This window comes from Mesoplodon mirus (assembly GCF_964341445.2).
Source record: "Mesoplodon mirus genome assembly, chromosome: 10".
Classification (NCBI taxonomy): Eukaryota; Metazoa; Chordata; class Mammalia; order Artiodactyla; family Ziphiidae; genus Mesoplodon; species Mesoplodon mirus.
In genome coordinates, this window is record NC_138986.1 from 24,992,908 (window position 1) to 25,012,318 (window position 19,411).

At 41.4% G+C, this 19,411-nt stretch overlaps 1 protein-coding gene across 1 annotated transcript; it reads right to left on the reverse strand.

The window, feature by feature from the left end:
• Nucleotides 1-260: 260 nt before the first annotated feature.
• On the reverse strand, nucleotides 261-13,807 carry ABRACL (ABRA C-terminal like). Its single transcript, XM_082634081.1, has 3 exons — nucleotides 13,429-13,807; nucleotides 8,433-8,499; nucleotides 261-848 (listed from the first exon to the last, which is right to left on the reverse strand). The coding sequence occupies exons 2-3, from the start codon at nucleotides 8,491-8,493 to the stop codon at nucleotides 664-666; spliced, it is 246 nt and encodes an 81-aa protein (XP_082490207.1). The 5' UTR covers nucleotides 8,494-8,499; nucleotides 13,429-13,807; the 3' UTR covers nucleotides 261-663.
• Between the last annotated feature and the right edge of the window lie 5,604 nt (nucleotides 13,808-19,411).

A 19,411-nucleotide genomic window follows, 5' to 3' on the forward strand; every position in this document is an offset into this window, starting at 1 on the left:
CCAATTAGAAAGTGAAGTTTTTAGGTTACATTTTTGGGGGCATGTCCCCTATCCCAGTGGCAAGCACAATATAGGCATCAAAATTACTATTTTTTTATAGGACCAAATCGTAGCACTAACCATCCCTATTTTTTAAATTCTGTAGTTTTAAGAGAATTTTTCCTTCAAATCAAGATAACTTTTACTGCAGTTACCTAATCTTGATGCAAAAACTCGATTCTGAGAGATATACATAAATCTCAAATGACTCAATAAAGCAATTTTAAGAGAGTTACATGTTTTTATTACATAAACATTACATTCATTGTGGGAGCTGGTCTTCAAGTTTGCTTCTTGATTTCATGGAATGTCAAGTATCTGTAGAAATTATCTAAGAATGATTTATGAAACAAACACTCTTGCATCCCCACCAAAAAAGCCTCATTGCCTACATTTTCCAGCCAGATTCCTGAGAAAAATAATAGGTTTTGTTTATTTTACAGTGTAATACATAAATTTACTTTCAAGATACAAAAAAGGACAGGCTTCTAAAATGAGTCTCCTTTTGTTTATAAAGTTCTATAAAAATACATTAAGTATGCTAATATGTTTGTCCTTTGATGTAATATTCCAGTTTACCAGAAACAAAAAAAACCCACAATAAACAAAGCTATGCAAGCCACATTAATCTTGCAGCAATATAATGTCAACATCATCATGAACACCTTGCAAAAGTAGCTCTCCTGGGTACGTAATCATCTTCCTTCTTTTTGCAGCTTTGAGAGTTCCTACCAGTGCTTCAAAGAGATTGGCACATTTGTCATCTCGGAAGAGGACCCCAAATTTCACACTTAATTTTCCATCAGCATCTAATTTGAGAAAACACAATGTTAGCCGATGCAAAGTCTGTTTCTTGCCACCATGTGTGGCAGATACACATAATCTTTCATAAACATCTAACTGAAGGTTAACCAAGATTACAGTTTAACAGTCAACAGTCAGAAATTCAGTGTAACCTCTTGCCAGATTCAAAATGTGATAGAATAAATGCAACGTGTGATACATCTCCTAGCTTCAGTGTCATCTGGACAGAGAGTGGAAGAGAACTAAGAAACAGTAACAAAAAGTGAATGTGTGGGACTTCCCTGGAGGTCCAGTGGTTAAGATTCCGTGCTTCTACTGCAGGGGACACAGGTTTGATCCCCTGTCTCCCTAGCTGGGGAACTAAGATCCAGCATGCCACACGGTGAGGCAAAAAAAAAAAAAGTGAATGTGTTACAGCACTACAGTGGACAATTCCTCTCTGTCTAAATTTCGATTTTTTAATTGTTAGTTGTTGAATCGATAAAAATAACAAGTACAAGAGAAACCCTGGATCAGGAGCAGTGTTTCTCTAAGTGTGTTCTGAACATGCTCAGAATCCCCAGGGAAGGAGTGGTGACCTTAAAAATGAAGAAATCTTTATTTACCAGAATCCCTAGATTATCTAGTTTGAAGGCCAGTTTTTAATATAGATGTTAAAAGTTAAGGTAAACACTAAAAAGAAGTGAGCTATCAAGTCCTGAAAAACGTGGAGGAACCTTAAATATGTATTACTTAGTGAAAGAAAGCAATCTGAAAAAGCTACATGCTGTATGATTCCAACTATGGGATATTCTGGAAAAGGCAAAACTATGGAAAAAGAGAAAACTAAGTAAAAATATCAGTGGTTTTCAGTGGTTAGGATACGGGAGAGATGAACAGGCAGAGCACAGAGAATTTTTAAAGCAGTGAAGATACTCTATACTATAATGATGGAGACACGTCCTTACGCATTAGTCAACCCACAGAATGTACAATACTAAGAGTGAAATGTGATGTAAACCATGGACTCTGGGTGATAATGATATGTCAGTGTAGAGTCATCAACTGTAACAAAGGTACCCCTCTGGTGGGGGATGTTGATAATGGGGGAGACTATGTATGTGCAGGGGTCAGAGGGTATATGGAAAATCTCTATACCTTCCTCTCAATTTTATTGCAAATCTAAAACTGTTCTAAAAAAAAGGGTTTTTTTTAAAATTAAGGTAAACAAAAGGTGGATCTTTGGCTAAAAGTCAATCAACTGAAGTCTCAAAGGGTAATCTAGGACACCTTCCAACTGTTGGCTGTACCCTTTGATCTACCAGGCTGAACCCTTGACCCAGTCCTATCCTACTGCACTGCTCCAAGTTCTTCCCTCCCAAAGCTGTGCCCCCTGTCAAGTAGATGGCCATCACGGTGAGAAGGATTCTTGAGTTCCTGTGCTCCCCTGCTAGAGCTTATAGCCTGAAGCTTAGTAAACTCCTACTGTGGGTGCAGCCCTGTGTTGGGCACTAGAGGCAGAGAGAAGGAAGTATAGAATCACTTTCTAACTATCAAAGAAATGGCTTCCATTCCCACAAGGAAATAAACATACAGTAAAACAACAGCACAAAGCAGTACGTGATTGGATGTCAAGAACAAGATGACTGGGCTAGAATGGGAAGGGAAGACTTCATGAATGGCAGTACCTGTTCTGGACTTTAAGGGGAGTATAACACAGAGCTTTTTAAAAAAACTTGACAGTCCTCAGTTGAAATCCTGGCCATCTGCTAGTTGTTTGGCCTTGAGAATTTTATGTAAGCGCCCTAAGCCTCAGTTTCCTCATCTGTATAATGGGGATCTTAATACCTCCCACACTGTGAGGTTGGGGACACAGTTCTAAAGCACAAAGCACAGTGCCCAGCACATGCTAAGCACTTGATCGATGATCATTATTGGTTCAATTTTTTTTATGGATATAATACATTTTATTTATCCATTCATCAGTTAACATTGGTTCAATTACGAACAAGAGAAATGGGGTATGTGCCATTAGGCACAGGTGAAACAATTAAGTGTCTAGGAGAACAGTAATTAGAGTGGCTAGTTTACTCACTGCAAGTAAACCATCTAAGAGGAGAAGAAGAAGGAAATAAGTTTGTAGAGGAAAACAGAGAATGCTTGGCCAGGAAAGCAAAGATGCACCTGTTTGATTTCCCTTTTTTTTTTTTTTTTGGCCATGCCTTGTGGCTTGCGAGATCTTAGTTCTCCGACCAGGGATTGAACCTGTGCCCTCAGCAGTGAAAGCTCAGAGTTCTAACCACTGGTCCACAGGGAAGTCCTGCACCTGTTTGATTTCTTAACTTCTAGCTGCACAACCCTCTGTTTGCAATGAGAATCTTTCACTGATTACAGGAATCAGTGCAGCTGCTGGTAACCTGGCAGGTCCTTCAAGCAATCTGAGTTGCAGTTAGGAGGGTAAAAATACCCCTCACAGGGTTATTGCAAAGATTAAAAAATAGAATATAGGTAAAGTCTTTTATAGAGTAAATTCTATGGTAAATTCTCAATTTAGGTTAAGTTTTTAAAGGTACCAAAGGCAGAAACCTGGCCGTAATCTCAGAGTTCTCCTGCCCACTCACCCCTCAATCTGACAAATGTCCAGGTGATGCCACCTTCTTTGTATCTTCTGTTGCTCTAGCCTCTCCTCTTCATGGACAATTAATTCCTTGGTTCAGGCCCAAACTGATTCTCACGTGGGTAACTGCAAGACCCCTATCAGTTTCCCCTTCTCCATGTTTACCACAAATATACCCTCTACACTGATGCAGAACTAAAAATGTGGAAGAAACTTTGTATGATGCAAACTTAAATTGATATTCTTCTACTCTAATCTTTCAATAGCTCCCTATCACCTTCAAACTGAAGTGAAGACCACAGCCTCACAATTAAGACTCTCCATCCTCTGGCCCTTGCGCTCATCTCTCACCTGATCTCCTGCCATATCGTTCCATGCACCTTGTGATACAGTCAAAATGAGCACCTTGGTGTTACCCAAGGTGACAGGAGTCACCTCCCCTGGTAACTTTGCCCATATTGAGCCATCTACCCAGCATCCTAGACCCTCTTTTTTAGCTAAATTCTTTTTTCTTCAAAAATGGACTCAAATGTCACCTTCTCTGAGAAGTCATCCATGATTCCTTCAGTCAAGCTATTAAAGCTCTTCTTATAAAATTGAGTATATATCAAAGCATTCACCATCAGTTATAGTAATAATAGCTAACATTTATTGAGTAACGTTGAATGCATTTATTGAACCATTCAATGCATTTTACAATCATTAAAACTCACTTAACCATTTTGTCAAAGATAAGACACAATTGATTGCAAGATAGCACCATTATTTTATGTTCTAATTAAACTTCCAATTTAACAATAGCACACCATGTATCACAAAATATGTCCATCTTTTAGAGATTTTAAAGTGTGAAAAACAAATATCTTCAATACTCATTGAAAGAGTAGTAGTCAGAAAAGTTTAGAAATGTGCCCAAGGTCACACAGCAAGAATACGGAAGAGCTAGGATTCATTCCCAGAGTCTGACTCCAGGGCACACACTCCTTTTTTAAAAAAATAAACGTATTTATTTATTTATTTTTGGCTGCATTGGGTCTTTGTGGCTGCGCACAGGCTTCCTCTAGTTGCAGCGAGCAAGGGCTACTCTCCATTGTGGTGCGCGGGCTTCTCATTGCGGTGGCTTCTCTTGTTGCGGAGCACGGGCTCTAGGCACGTGGGCTCAGTAGTTGTGGCTCGCGGGCTCTAGAGTGCAGGCTCAGTAGTTGTGGCGCATGGGCTTAGTTGCTCCATGATATGTGGGATCTTCCCACACCAGGGCTTGAACCCGTGTTCCCTGCATGGGCAGGTGGATTCTTAACCACTGAGCCACCAGGGAAGTCCCCCAGAGCACACACTCTTAACCACTTCCCAATACATGTTTCCAGTTTATCTGTCTTCTCGATACCTAAAGAGGCCCACAAGGGCTGAGATGGAATTTTGTTTATTTTCCCATCTCCAGCACTTGAGAAAAAGGTAGCACTCAAGAAATATTTGTTAAACGAAGGAGTTTAAATCTCCAAATAATCTTTATCCACTTAATTCTTTTCTACAGGATGAAAAATGAGAGACTTTAAAGAACTTTATTTTAAAAGAAACAGGTAAAACTAAATTCATCAATCTCCAACTTCGGCTAATACATCATATTTAGATTAGGCTAAATATGATTAATCTAAATCATAATTTAGATTGTCAAAATTATTCCAGATACAACATAAATAACTATAACCTGTCAGTAGATAACATATCTCCATAGATGCTTTCCAACTTAAAAAGTCATCTATTACCAGGAACAGGTAAGTCAAGGAGGCCTAGTGAAGTTGCAATGTTCAAAATATTTTCATCCTTATAGAAGTTAGGATAATTACTTTGTAGTCATCTAGTTTGTAAAGCTGCTCATTTTGAAGTGAAGGTTCAGTTTGCCTTAGCAAATAATAACACTGTGCTAGGGATATAGAGGTTAGACTTTTAAATGCAATTGAATCTGACCAATAAACACTAAGCTGACATGGAGAAAGATCTAATAAGAAAACCCGACAAATCTTTGGAAATATATCTTTAACAATCCAAACAATAGTACTACTCCCAAGAGTGACAGAGCTCGCCACAGAGCTCAGGAGAAACTGAGAATGTAGAAATGAGGAACACAGGTAGGGGCATCACTATCGAAAATAAGACTCACTGAGGGACTGCCCTGGTGGCGCAGTGGTTAAGGATCCGCCTGCCAATTCAGGGGACATGGGCTCGATCCCTGGTCTGGGAAGATCCCACATGCCGTGGAGCAACTAAGCCCGTGGGCCACAGCTACTGAGCCTGTGCTCTAGATCCCACAAGCCACAACTACTGAGCCCACGTGCCACAACTACTGAAGCCTGAGCACCTAGAGCGAAGGCAGACTGCCTCTGGAAAAAAGACTAGAAAACAGATTCTCTAGAGCTTCCAGAAAGGAATGCACCCTGCCAACACCTTGATTTTAGCCCAGGTGACCTTTATCAGACCCTGCTGTGGTCTGAATGGCTGTGTTCTTCCAAAATTCATATGTGGAAATCCTAACCCCACAAGGTAATGATATTAGTAGATGGGGCCTTTGGGAAGTGCCAAAGTCATGGGGGGTATAAGGGTGTAAATTCATGAGTCATAAGGATTAATGTCTTATAAAAGAGGCTGCAAGATTTCATCAGCCGTAAAAAAAAGATGAAACCTTGCCATTTGTGACAACATGGATGCACCTTGAGGGTATTATGCTAAGTGAAATAAGTCAGAGAAAGACAAATGTCATATGATTTCACTCATATGTGGAATATAAAAAACAAACAAACAAAACTCCCTAAATAAATGAACAAACCAAACCAAACAGAAGAGCATGCTGTGCTGTATCACATGAAACTTACACAATCTTATAAACCAATGTTACCACAATGATAGATAGATAGATGATAGATAGATAGATAAAAAAGGCTGCAAAGGGCCTCCCTGGTGGCGCAGTGGTTGAGAGTCCGCCTGCCGATGCAGGGGATACGGGTTCATGCCCCGGTCTGGGAGGATCCCATATGCCGCGGAGCGGCTGGGCCCGTGAGCCATGGCCGCTGGGCCTGCGCATCCGGAGCCTGTGCTCCGCAACGGGAGAGGCCACAACAGTGAGAGGCCCGCGTACCGCAAAAAAAAAAAAAAAAAAAAAAAAAAAAAGGCTGCAAAGAGATCCCTAGTCTCTTTCACCATGAGAAGATACAAGAAGTCTGAGACCTGGAAGAGGACTCCAAGCTGACCATGCTGGCACCCTGATCTCGGACCTCCAGCCTTTAGAACTATGAGCAATTAATTTCTGCTGTTTATAAGCCACCCAGTCCAGGGTATTTTGTTATAGCAGCCCAACCAGACTGAGATAGACTCCCAACCTACATGACCATTAAGATATTAAATGTGGACAAAACTATAATTCAAAAAGATACATGCACCTCTATGATCATAGCAGCACTATTCACAATAGCCAAGACATGGAAGCAACCAAAATATCTATTGACAGATGAATGGATAAAGAAGATGTGGAACATATATACAATGGAATACTACTCGGCCATAAAAAAGAATGAGATAACACCATTTGCTGCAAAATGGATGGACCTAGAGATTATCATACTAAGTGAAGTAAGTCAGAAAGAGAAAGACAAATACCATATGATATCACTTATATGTAGAATCTAAAATGTGACACAAATGAACTTATTTACAAAACAGAAACAGACTCAGAGACATAGAGAACAGACTTATGGTTGCCAAGTGGGAGGGTATACGGGGGAGGAATGGATTGGGAGTTTGGGGTTAGCAGATGCAAACCACTGTGTATAGAATGGGTAAACAACAAGGTCCTACTGTATAACACAGGGAACTATTTCAATATCGTGTGATAAACCGTAATGGAAAAGAATATGAAAAAGAATATATATACATATATATAACTGAATCATTTTGCTGTACAGAAGAAATTAATACAATATTGTAAACCAACTACACTTCAATAAAACATATTTTTTAAAAAAGATATTAAATGTGTTGCTTCATGCACAAAGTTTATAATACTGTTACATCAGCAACAGAAAACTACAGGGGACATTTGATACTAATGGCTTAATGGAATTTTCAAGGTACCTCCTGTTATTTCAAATGATTTGTGATTCATAAGTAGACAGAGCTATAAGTAAGAAGAATCAAGCTATAATGACAAGCAACTCTTTCAAGGTACTTTTTAAAGTTGTTTTTCACTTATATGATGTAAGTTTAAAACTTTGGGTTCCATTATCCCAGTTGTTGCTGAATGTATCTACTGCTCTTACAATTTTCGAAACGCTCCCCAAACTCTTGTATGTCTGGTCTGAGATGCACGAAATACTTACAGCTACAAGCATAACAGTTGCTTTCATTACAACTTAGGAAAAGGACACTAATACTACCAATTTTACATGTCACAAATGTCACAACGGCTGCTTATATGCTGCTAGGGGGAAAGCTAACTTTAAAAGAACACTACCTAAAGGATGGCTTCTTTTAGTTATATACACATAAACACCTGATTATACAAAACTCACAAACCTGGAGAAAATAAAGACAATTTATTAAAATTTCAATCCGAGTCCCTAGTCATTTGGCAATTTGCAAAATGGTGGCAGGGTAAAGCAGAAAATAATGAATTTTAATAGTGTGCCAAATAAAAATTTGAACATGATTTAATTACAAGATTTCAATGCAGCTAGGTTACAGAAGCACAGCAATTTTCTTTCCATTCAAAGGATAATGAAATATCTCAACCATTCTTTGTATAAGAAACACAATACCCCGGTGGCTCTGTGTCTCCAGAAATCACTTCAGAGCTAAGAGCAGTTATCACCTGAGACTGACAGAAGAGCTGCCATTGACTGTGTCCTGAATCCCTAGGTGATCCCTTCATATGCCTCTGAAAGTTAGTCCCACCTGCTCTAACACAAACTCAGAAGAAATACTGCATCCATGTGATAATACTTACTTTTTGAACCCAGACGATGAATTTCCTCCACTAAGAGGTTAACTTCGTGATCCACATTCATTGCTGCCTGAGGGAGAAAAAAATAAATGTGTATTACTACAGTTTCTACATTCCATTAAACACACCTTGCAAAATACAAGGGCCCTTTCTTTTTTTCATGTAGCATTTGTAAATATTCATTTACTGTGGCCCTCTTCCTAAAAATACTTGCATGATGTACCCAGCCCTAGAGTATCTCCATTTCCCCAATTTTATAACTGCCCCTCTGGGCTGACCCCACTCTTCTTCTACACAGTCTACTGGGCAGAATGAAGCCATTCTCCTTGCACCCACTATGAACTCTAAGCCCATGCCCTGGGCACCAAAAATACAAAGGTGAGTGACACAGGACCTGCCCTCAGGGAACTCACCATCCAGACGCAGAGAAGGCCTGGAATGAATAGCACTGTGACAAGAAAGCACTCTTTTAGTGGTGGGTCCAAGGCATTAAGGGAACACAAAGGAGGAAGCCACAGAAGTATTTGTCACTGGGGAGGTGTGGCCACTAGACAGTTGGGAAAGGATGTTCTAGGCACAGGAAAGAGTATATACAAAAGCACAGAAGCAAAAAACAAAACAAAACCGCAGCACACTTGGGGCAGGCCCTAAGCTAGAAGCTGGTGGTACCAGGATAAACCAACACAATCCCTCCCCTCCGGGAGCCTGCGGGCCAGTAAGGAAGGCGGATCCAGGTGGATCCAAGGCAATTTTAATACCACGGGGTCAGCGCAATGATGACTTCTGGGTCCCTTCCTCCAGCAGTGCCCAGTGCAACCTGACTGTAATGGAGAGCCTGTGATGAAAACCATTCATCTTTGGACAAGGAGTTCAGGACTAACAGCGGCTGTGAGAATCCCCTTGGCTCATGAGGTCCTCCACGGGCTGGGCTCTGCCCGCCGTTCCACCATTCCAGCCACCTCAAATCTACCCCCTTGAATCCAGGCTGCAGTTCCATGGGGCTTCTTTTTATTCCTCATATACCCCTCACTCTCACACCCCCAGCCTTCACATATCCTGTTTCTTCTTCAACCCGGACTCTGGCTAACTTCCATACGTCCAGTCCCAGCTGAGATAGAACTTCCTGCAGGAAGCCCTCCCTGAATCCCTGGGGTAGGAGAGCTCTCCCGTGTGTGTTCCCACAGCATGTGTGCCCTCTTCATTTCACTTGATTGGAATGACACTTCTTAGTTTTTATCACTAGAGAGTGAGCTCCTCTATGCGGGGATCTGACTGTCATGCTCACTGCTGGACCATGTCTGGCACCAAGAGCAGGAGTTCAATAAATAATTGGTTTGCAGACTGGAAAATGAGCAAAGACACAAGAAGGGATGGAACCACACCTGTGGGTGTTGTTGCCATGGAGCTGCTGATTTATGTGAGGAACAGAAAGGAGCTCTGAGAGGGAGGAAGTGCACTCAGACAGAAAAGGTAAAGGGGCCTGGCAAACCCCTACAGAAAGTGGGAGGAGACAAACACAGCAAGAAATAGGAAAGTGCAGAGGAGAGAAACCCAACCTTGTTGGATCAAAGACGTAAAGTATAGAAGTAAAGGAAGAAGAATGAGTTTCTATAGGAAGGCAGTAATTTACAGTGAAAACAGCAGCATGAGGGTTGGAAAGTATAAGCAGCTGGGCAAAAGGAATCAATTCAGTCTGTTTGCAAATCGTAAGTTTTCCAAATCAAATAAAAGAGTGGGATTGTGTGAATGGTTTACGTTGGGGTGATGATTTGGAAGAAACAACTTTATTCAGACAGATTGTAACTAATTCTCCGTAGCTTTGAAAAAACAAGAATGACATCTATGTTTAAATGATATTGATCGACCCCAGATTTTCTATCAGCTAATAATAAAAGCACCACTATACTGCTACACTGCTACACTTTCGTGTAAATCTTATAATTTAAGAAGCCTACATTGCAATAAAATGCAACATCTTAGGTTAATGCATCTACACAAAACCGAATATCAAAAATTATAGTGTCCAAATGTGGGAACTTTGTGTTGGTGAAATTATAACATTATATTCAATTCAAGATAGTTTAAGAGAGACACTAAAAAGCTAAAACATACCCAGAGGACACAACTGAAAGACATGCCATGAGAATAATGGTAAGAAAAAAAACTGGTTAATGTCAGTGTGGTGGACAGCTGTTATATTTCCCTGCTCAGCACCCATTCCGCCTTCCGGCACCAGCAGTCTAATGTTTGTTTGGATACAGCCTTTCCTTCCTTACTCTAAACCCATGTATCTTGGGTAGAGCCTCACCCTGGACTCCAGGAGTGGTTCAAAGTCAGAATAATTGGTTTGGGACATGGGATAGGTGATCCCATCCTGAACAACGGGTTCAGCCCATCAATTTTGCCAGAACTACTAGTAAAAAGACACTTTCCTACTGGGTTTTAAGGTATAAGCTCACAGCCCCTATATAAATGGCTACCATGTGAAAAGAGCCTGCCAGGAATAAAGCTGACACAAAGAAAAATCCAGCCACATGACAATGATTGAGTCTGTATGACCTTGGACTTTCCAGTTACAGGAACCAATCTTTCCTGGTTTGGCTTGTGCTGGTTTGCTTAAGTTTCTGTCACTTGCACTCTAAAGAATCTTGACTTTTAGAGTTAGCCTAGAGAAGACCTGCTGCTGTTTTTTAAAAATTAAAGCCCCTTTTATGTACTTATGTGAATAGTCTTATTTTGTGTTGCTCTATTGGGTAGGATGGATAGATGGAACAGAAAGGCAGATTTGAAAGCCATATGAGACAAAATTTCTCTAACAATCAAAACGGTCTAACAGTGAATAAAGTTTGCAGTAGTAGTATGGATCTGTGAGGGTTGATGAAGAAATCAGCCCACATTGGACAAAACAGAAAGGGAAATGTCCAAGGGGATTACAGTCCTTTCCAATTCTCAGATGCTTTGATTTCCTCCCACCCTGAATATTTATCTCTTTAACATCGTTTTCCACTCCTTCCACCCCCCACCAGCCACACACTTCAGACCTAATTCTCCTTTAATAATGAGACTCAAAGAGGAAATCCCGCCCTTAAGCAGTATGAATTCCTGGATCACATTAAGCAGATGTATGTTCATCCAATTTTAAGACAGGAAGACAACCAGAATTTCTTTGTAATTAATTACACCTGAGGCTCCTTATCTGCACTAATTCATGTAAACGTAAGAACCTTACAAAGTAATATTATTTATCCCCATTTTATGGATGATGAAACTGACTCCGAGGGGTTTCCCACAATTAAATGCCGTTTCTACTGCATCATTCTGGCTCTTCTCCTTATTTTAAAATTTTGTTTTATTTATTTTTTTGCTGGTTCTTATGCCAACTGCACTAAATATAACAGTGGGTTGTATTTGTGTGAAATGTTACATGCTGAGCGCTTACTAAGGCATACACTTACAAAGTAAGAAAGGCTCCCTGCACTGACGCCTCTGAGTAGGAACATAACAGGCTTAGAAACTATTGCTAGCATACGTAATTTGGCATGGTTTACGTCTTTATTTGTTTATTTACTGAGGACAAAGGAGTATGAAATACTCCGCTGCACAATCCTTGGAAGGCCCATGACATTTTATAAGGACAGAAGCCTGGGACTGGTGTTAAGCAGCAACATCAAGAACAATGAGACGCCACGGGCAGAGCAAGTCTAAGGGAAAGAAAGAGCCCCTCAGCGGGAGGCTCAGGGGAAGGCGATGGCAGATGCTAGTCGGGCCCTCTAATTGAGACAGAATCCAGTTAGGCACTGTGCGTGGGAATCACAAAGAAAGCGGAATGTGGGAGCACTGGGCCATCTGGGCCATATGCTGAAATGCTCCACCATCAAGATGCTCTTAAGAATATATTTAAGGACTCTCATAGCTTTTTTCTTTGGGTGGTTGGTTCCTTTTTTGTTTTGTTTTGTTGGTTTTTTTTTTTTTTTTAAGTTTGGAGGCAATACCTAGAAATGTTCTAATGTCAGGGAATAAGCCTACTGGAGTGGGGACATCTTGGAGTCAGGAGCCACCTCTCCACACTGGGGCTGGCCACTGTTTCCCAGTCCTCCTTCACAATCCCTGACGAGCAGCTGGTGAGGGTCAAAGAATGACTGGGTTCCTTCCTGCCCCTCGCAGGCGCGCACATACTCCATATTTGGTCATCCCTGCACCAACTTTGGGAGGTGGCCCGGAAGGGGTCCCAAAACCCTGTCCCCTGCGGGCCATCACACGGTCACCACCGGTACCGGTGCAGAGCTAGGGAGCGCGGGGTTCGGCCCCCTGCTCCGGGGCGCACGGCTGGCTCCCGGGCGACCTCCCCAGGAAGAACCGTATTCCGGAAGCCTTTGTCTCCGAGAGTCTCGCGCCAGCGCCACCTGCCCGCGCTCCCCGGCTGTCGGTGCGCCCCCGGCGCGCCCCGAGAGCGAGCTCCCAAACCGCGCGACGCAAACGGACCCAGCCCAGGGCTCCCCGAGTCGCTGGTGTCCCCTCACTACCACCCACGCCGCACACAGAATCGGGAGCGTACAGATCCGCACCCGCCGCCGGCGCCGCAGAGTCCACTACCCTGAAGCCACCAGATTCCTCGGGGGAGCCTGTCCCCTCACTCCCAGCCCGTCGCTGCTCAGCTCTGCGGAACTGGCTCCCCAAGCACAAAGCGGACACATTGCTCCGCGGTAAAAATCTTTAAACGCTGCAGGTCTCCCTGCCCTGTCCGCCCCCGGGAGGCAAAACGTCACGTGAGCCGAGGGCGGAAGTCTGCTGGAGAGTTGGGGGGCGCAGGGGCGCGCCCACCCGGTCCCCCGCACCCGCTCAGCCCAAGGTCAGTTATACCCTCCAGGCGTCTTAGCCCCCTCCCGGTCCCGGCTCTCCACCCGCAGCCCACGATCCCCCCGGCTGCTTGGCCTCCACCGGCTACCCCCGTCCATCCTACATACCTACCTGGCCACATCTTCCCAGGGCAATCACTCACCTCTCCGCCTCCTTTTCTTTTCCGAGAAAACGGGGGCTGCGTCGGTGCGGGCTGGTTATCTTCTTCAACGCACTGGGGAGGAAGAAGCTGAGGAAGGAAGTGACTGAGGCAGAAAAGAGAGGCTGGTGTGCTGGAGGAGGAAGGCTAGCGGGGGGAGGGGGGGAGAGTTTCGGTGATCAGGAATGCGGCCGCCCACACTCCCAGGGACAAGCCTATGAGGAGGAAACTCTGAAGAGGAGATGCCCGAGACGGGGGCAGACTCCAGACAGGTGGCGGAGCGCTGGAGGCTTCTAGGAAAATGCGCCCAGAGCTTCGATTACCGCCGCCTTTCGCCCGCGCCGCTCGGAGCCACGGATCCTCAACTCCAGCATCTGATCCTGGACGTTGACTTCCTGCCAGGATCTCTCTCCTAACTTAGGAAACAAAGCGTCCCCAGCGTGCTGAATGCTGAGGTCTCCTAGGAGGAACGTAAGCCAGGAGCAGGGGCCTTCAGAAAGCTACAGACGTGACAACAGGATGGTCAGTTTTGCAAAAGAAAATTCATGTTTGAAAACCAATTTGTTCTACTGCGAAGAAACTTTACTTGGACAAAGCTAATTCTTGGTCCCAGTCAATAGAGATTTCTTCCCCTCTTTATTATTTCCTACACGTAACCGCATAATTCAATCATTTTATTCATGCATCCTTTATTTTAGTAACTGTTGTTTTAATCAATGTGTGTTTGTGTGTGTGTACGTGTGTGACATGTTTGCTGTACCTGGCGTCCCTTCAGGAAGGAAACCGAGACCCTGCTGAGAGAACTGACCCAAACTATTCTTAGGACAAAGGTTGCACAAATAACTGCCCCCAAATTTCTCCGCCCCCGCCCCACCCTGCCATAGCTGATTGGATTGAGTGGTCATGTGACCCAAGAGACACAGTCCATAAACTGGCCATCACCCTAAGAGGTGACCTGGAACAAACAGTCCTCACCAAACCGGGACTCGGATCATTAGATAAGCCAATCAGATTCTCCCTTGGAAATGGAAAGGGGAGAATACAGAGAATGAGCTATCTGCCAGGAAGGCTGAAGCTGAGAGGGCTTGAGGCAGAAGTAGAGAAAATGGGCCGCCACAAAGCAAACACTGGAGTAAACAAAAACCAAAGATGAAGTAGAAGGTGGATGGGGGTGGAAGTGGTAGAAATGCCTCTATGGGAAGCTGAGACCCAGTGGTATATTAAGAACAACAAAGACCTGCTCCCCAGGAAGATATGAGTATCCAGGTCCCTAGGGCTGCACTGGGTCCCGCCACTTCCTAAAGAGCGTTCTAGTTACCCTTTCACAATAAACACCTATGACTTTGGGTGTGACTTCGAATGAGTCTCTGTTCCCTACCACCAAAAGATTACTCTTCAACAAAGGTCTGATTCGTCAAGGTTTCTCATGTTACATGAAGTTTAAAGTGATCCCACCATCCGTTTGAGGACTAATATTTTCTCACTAAAAGAAAGCTGAGAGGTAGTATTTTATATCTTTCAAAGTCTACATAATGCAAAAATTATAATTCAAGAAACAATCATATTCAGCTATTCTCTAAGCAGGACCTGGCTACTTTGGTTTGTGGCAGTGACCACAATTCTTCATTCGGATAATATCCAGTGAAATGAATAATCAGTCTGTAGTTGAGCCACTTCTTTATAACTAGGTAGTGTTTCACAGTACTTTGCCAATGGGGAGAAAACAAAAGAGAGAGAGAGAGGGAGAAATCGATTACTTTTAGCAAGTAAAAGTCCCTGTTACTATAAAAATGGATTCACTCTTTTAAAATACTTTGTTTATGCATGTTGCACTAAGCGTAACATAAACTTCCTGTAATTTACAAAGAATTACAATTCAAGAAAGTTGTTTTGAGTGAAAGAAATATCAAAATCTCGCCAAGTAATATTTTTCATACCTAATTCCTACTCTTTCAGTTTCCATGCAGGTTTTTGCCATTATCTTTCCTTGTTCTTTTACCAATATTATCATCATGTAGCTAAGCGATGTGGAATTTTAACCTAAAAAACAGAAAATAAAGTTTAACATTTAAGAAGTACTTATTAACTATCAAGCATGCACCGGCAACAATGTGCGAGAACTGAAGGGTACAAAGTAACCGAAAGCATGATCTTTGTCATAAAGAACTTTCAGCGATGTACATATAAAATTTTAATTTGTCAAAAAGAACTTTCAGGGCTTCCCTGGTGGCGCAGTGGTTGAGAGTCCGCCTGTCGATGCAGGGGACACAGGTTCGTGCCCGGGTCCGGGAAGATCCCACATGCCGCGGAGCGGCTGGGTCCGTGAGCCATGGCTGCTGATCCTGCACGTCCGGAGCTTGTGCTCTGCAACAGGAGAGGCCCCAACAGTGAGAGGCCCGCGTACCGCAAAAAAAAAAAAAAAAAAAAAAAAGAACTTTCAGCAATGTACATATAAAATTTTAAGACAATCCTTATCCATTTATTTAATTACATAGTATAGACCAGCACTGTTTAATAGAAATATAATTGTGAGCCACTAATGTAATTTAAAATTTTCTAGGAGCCACATTAAAAAAAGAAACATGTGAAATTAATTTTAATAATATGGTTTTATATAATGTTTTCTTTAACCCAGTATATCTAAAATACTATAATTACAACTTGTAGTGAATATTTTTAAATTATTAATGAGATATTATAAACTTTGTTTTGTACTAAGTCTTCAAAGTTATTGTGTATTTTACACTTAGAGTGCATGTCAGATGCTCAATAACTTTATATGGTTAATGACTACTGTATTGGTTGGTGTAGTTACAGATAATTCCAGAATAAAGCATGACATATAGGCTAATAAATTTACTTAAGAAATTACATGTTCCTGGAATGAGGAAAATAATAACACTATATTTAAAGGTTCATTTAAAAAAATATAATTGTCTCTCTTGTAACGAATAGAAAAAAATCTTTGTAAAGGATCTTCAGGGCAGCAATTCTATCCTGAGTATATACCAATAGAAAAGGTACCTAAATCCACCAAGAGACATGTACAAAATATTCACTGAGTATTCATGGCAGCACTATTTATAATATTTCCAAACTAGAGCCACCCAGATGCCCAGTAACATTAGAATGGATTAATAAATGGTAGCATATTCAAAAAACAGAAATTACCCACCAAGGAGAAGGAACAACTAACAACTACATGGAAGGGTATGGTTGAATCTCACAAATACAGTGTGGAGTGAAATAGCCTATTATTCATTTTACATAAAGGTTTAAAAGCAGGCAAAACGAATCAGTGGTGTTAGAAGTTAGGATAGTGGTTATCCTTGTTAGGTGGTGGGAGATAGTAATTGGGATGGGGCATGAGGGGGGCCTTATGGGGTGCTGACAATATTCTGCTTCTTGATCTGTCTACTGGTTATGCACATGTTTGACTCTTCAACAAGCTGGCCAATTAAGATAAATTTTTTCTTCCTGTGGCTATGTTCTTTTTAATAACATTTTCTTAAAAATAAAGAAGAGAGGATCTTGACCAAACAAAGCTTATTCCAGGAATATAAGGATTATTCAACAATATTAGGAAATTTTATAATTCCCTATGGCCAATAGTCTCTCATTTTTGTCTTATTCTTTAAATGAGGTTTATCATTTGGATCTATCATTCTAGTTCAGACTGTCATCACCTTGTGCTCATGTTAATGTTGATTTTTATGGTAATAATAATGATTATTGCATACCTTGGGCACTAATTTTGGATCCAAGTATAGTACTGTTTGAGTGCTTTGGGTAATATAAAGATGTAAAAGTAAAATCTGTGCCCTCGAGAAATAATGGAAAAAGAATTATATACCATGAGTAAGTGAAATTTATTTGAGGAATGCAAAGTTGGTTCAACAAATGGAAAGTAATCAATGTAATACACTATATTAATAGAATAAGGGGAAAAGTCCACATCATCATCTCAACAGATGCAGAAAAAGCATTTGACAAAATCCAATACCCTGTCATGATTAAAGACACTCAACAAACTAGGAATAGAAGGGATTTTCCCCAACCTAACAACAAGCACATACAAAAAACCCATAGCTAACACCACATTCAATGATGAAAGACTGAAAGCATTCCCCCTAAGGTCAGGAACAAGACAAGGGTGTCTGCTAAGGAATACACAAAAAAAGCTAACAATCAATAACCCAGTTCAGCGAGGTGGCAGGAAATAATATCAATATACAAAAATCAGTTATATTTCTATTTTTTCTATATATTAGGGATGAATAATCTGAAATTGAAACTAAGAAAACAATTCTATTTACAACAAGATCAAAAGAATAAAATACTTAGGAATAAGTTTAACTAAAGAGGTGCATACACTTGTACAAAATAGTATTGAAAGAAAAAAAAATTTAAACCCAAATAAATGGAAAGACATCCTACATTCACAGATTGGAAGGCTTAATATCGTGTAGATGGCAATACTCCACCAATCATCGACAGAGTCAATGCAGTACCTATCAAATTTCTAACATCGTTTTTGCAGAAATTGACAAACTGATCCTAAAATTCATATGGAAATGAAAGGGATTCAGAATAACCAAAATAATCTTGAAAAAGAGAATAAAGTTGGAATATTCATATTCCCTGATTTCAAAGCTTACTACAAAGCTACAGTAAATGGTACTAGCATAAGGATAGACATATAGAAAATGGAATAGAATTGACAGTCCAGTAATAAACCCACTCATCTATGGTCAATTGATTTTTGACAAGAGAGCCAAGGCCATTCCATGGGGAGAGAATGGTTTTTTGTCTGTTTGTTTTTGTTTTTGTTTTTTGGCCATGCCGTGCAGCATGTGGGATCTTAGTTCCCTGACCAGGGATCAAACCCATGCTCCCTATAGTAGAACCTTGGAGTCTCAACCACTGGACTGCCAGGGAAGTCCCAAGAATGATATTTTTAACAAATGGTGCTGGGACACTGGTTAACCACAGGAAAATAGCTAATTGGATCCCTATCTCACATCATACACAAAAACTTAAAATGGATCAAGGACCTAAATGTAAGAGCGGAAACTATAAAACTCTTAGAAGACATAAGTGTAAATCTTTATCATCTTGGACTAAGTAACATTTTCTTAGATGTGACACCAAAAGCACAAGCAATCAAAGAAAAAATAAACTGGGTTTCACCAAAATTCAAATGTCAGTGCTTTAAAGGACACCATCCAGAAAGTGAAAAGTAACCCACAGAATGGAAGAAAATTTTTGCAAATCATGTCTGACAAAGATCTCATGTCCAGAAAATGTAAAGAACTCTTACAACTCAACTATGAAAAGACTAATAATCTAATTTAAAACTGGGCAAAGAATTTGAATAGATATTTCTCTACAAATGGCCAATAAGCACATGAAAAGACGCTCCACATCATTTGTCACCAGGGAAATGCAAATCAAAAACACAGTAAAGGGCTTCCCTGGTGGCGCAGTGGTTGAGAGTCCGCCTGCCGATGCAGGGGACACGGGTTCGTGCCCCAATCCCGGAGGATCCCACATGCCGCGGAGCGGCTGGGCCCGCGAGCCATGGCCGCGGAGCCTGTGTGTCCGGAGCCTGTGCTCCGCAACGGGAGAGGCCACAGCAGTGAGAGGCCCGCGTACAGCAAAAAAAAAAAAACACAGTAAAATACCACTTCACACCCAGTAGGATGGCTATAATTTTTAAAAAAGGAAAATAACAAGTGTTAGTGAGGATGCAGGGAAAACAACCCTCAGACAATGGTGGTGGGAGTGTAAAATGAATGGTGCATCCTTTGTGGAAAACAGTTTAGCAGTTCATCAAAAAATTAAAAATATATTTTAAATTCTTTGACTCAGCATTCTACTCCTAGTTCTATAGCCAGGAGTTGTACATCCAGAGCAGACAAATCCACGGTAAAAAGCAAATGGATTATTGTTGGCTAGATACTAGGGAGAGGAAGGAAAGAGGACT

Coding starts and splice junctions, on each gene's coding strand:
- ABRACL (XM_082634081.1), bottom strand. CDS start 8,493: ATGAATGTGGATCACGAAGTTAACCTCTTAGTGGAGGAAATTCATCGT. Junction 849..8,432: donor TCATCGTCTGGGTTCAAAAA/GTAAGTATTATC, acceptor TTCTCAAATTAG/ATGCTGATGGAAAATTAAGT.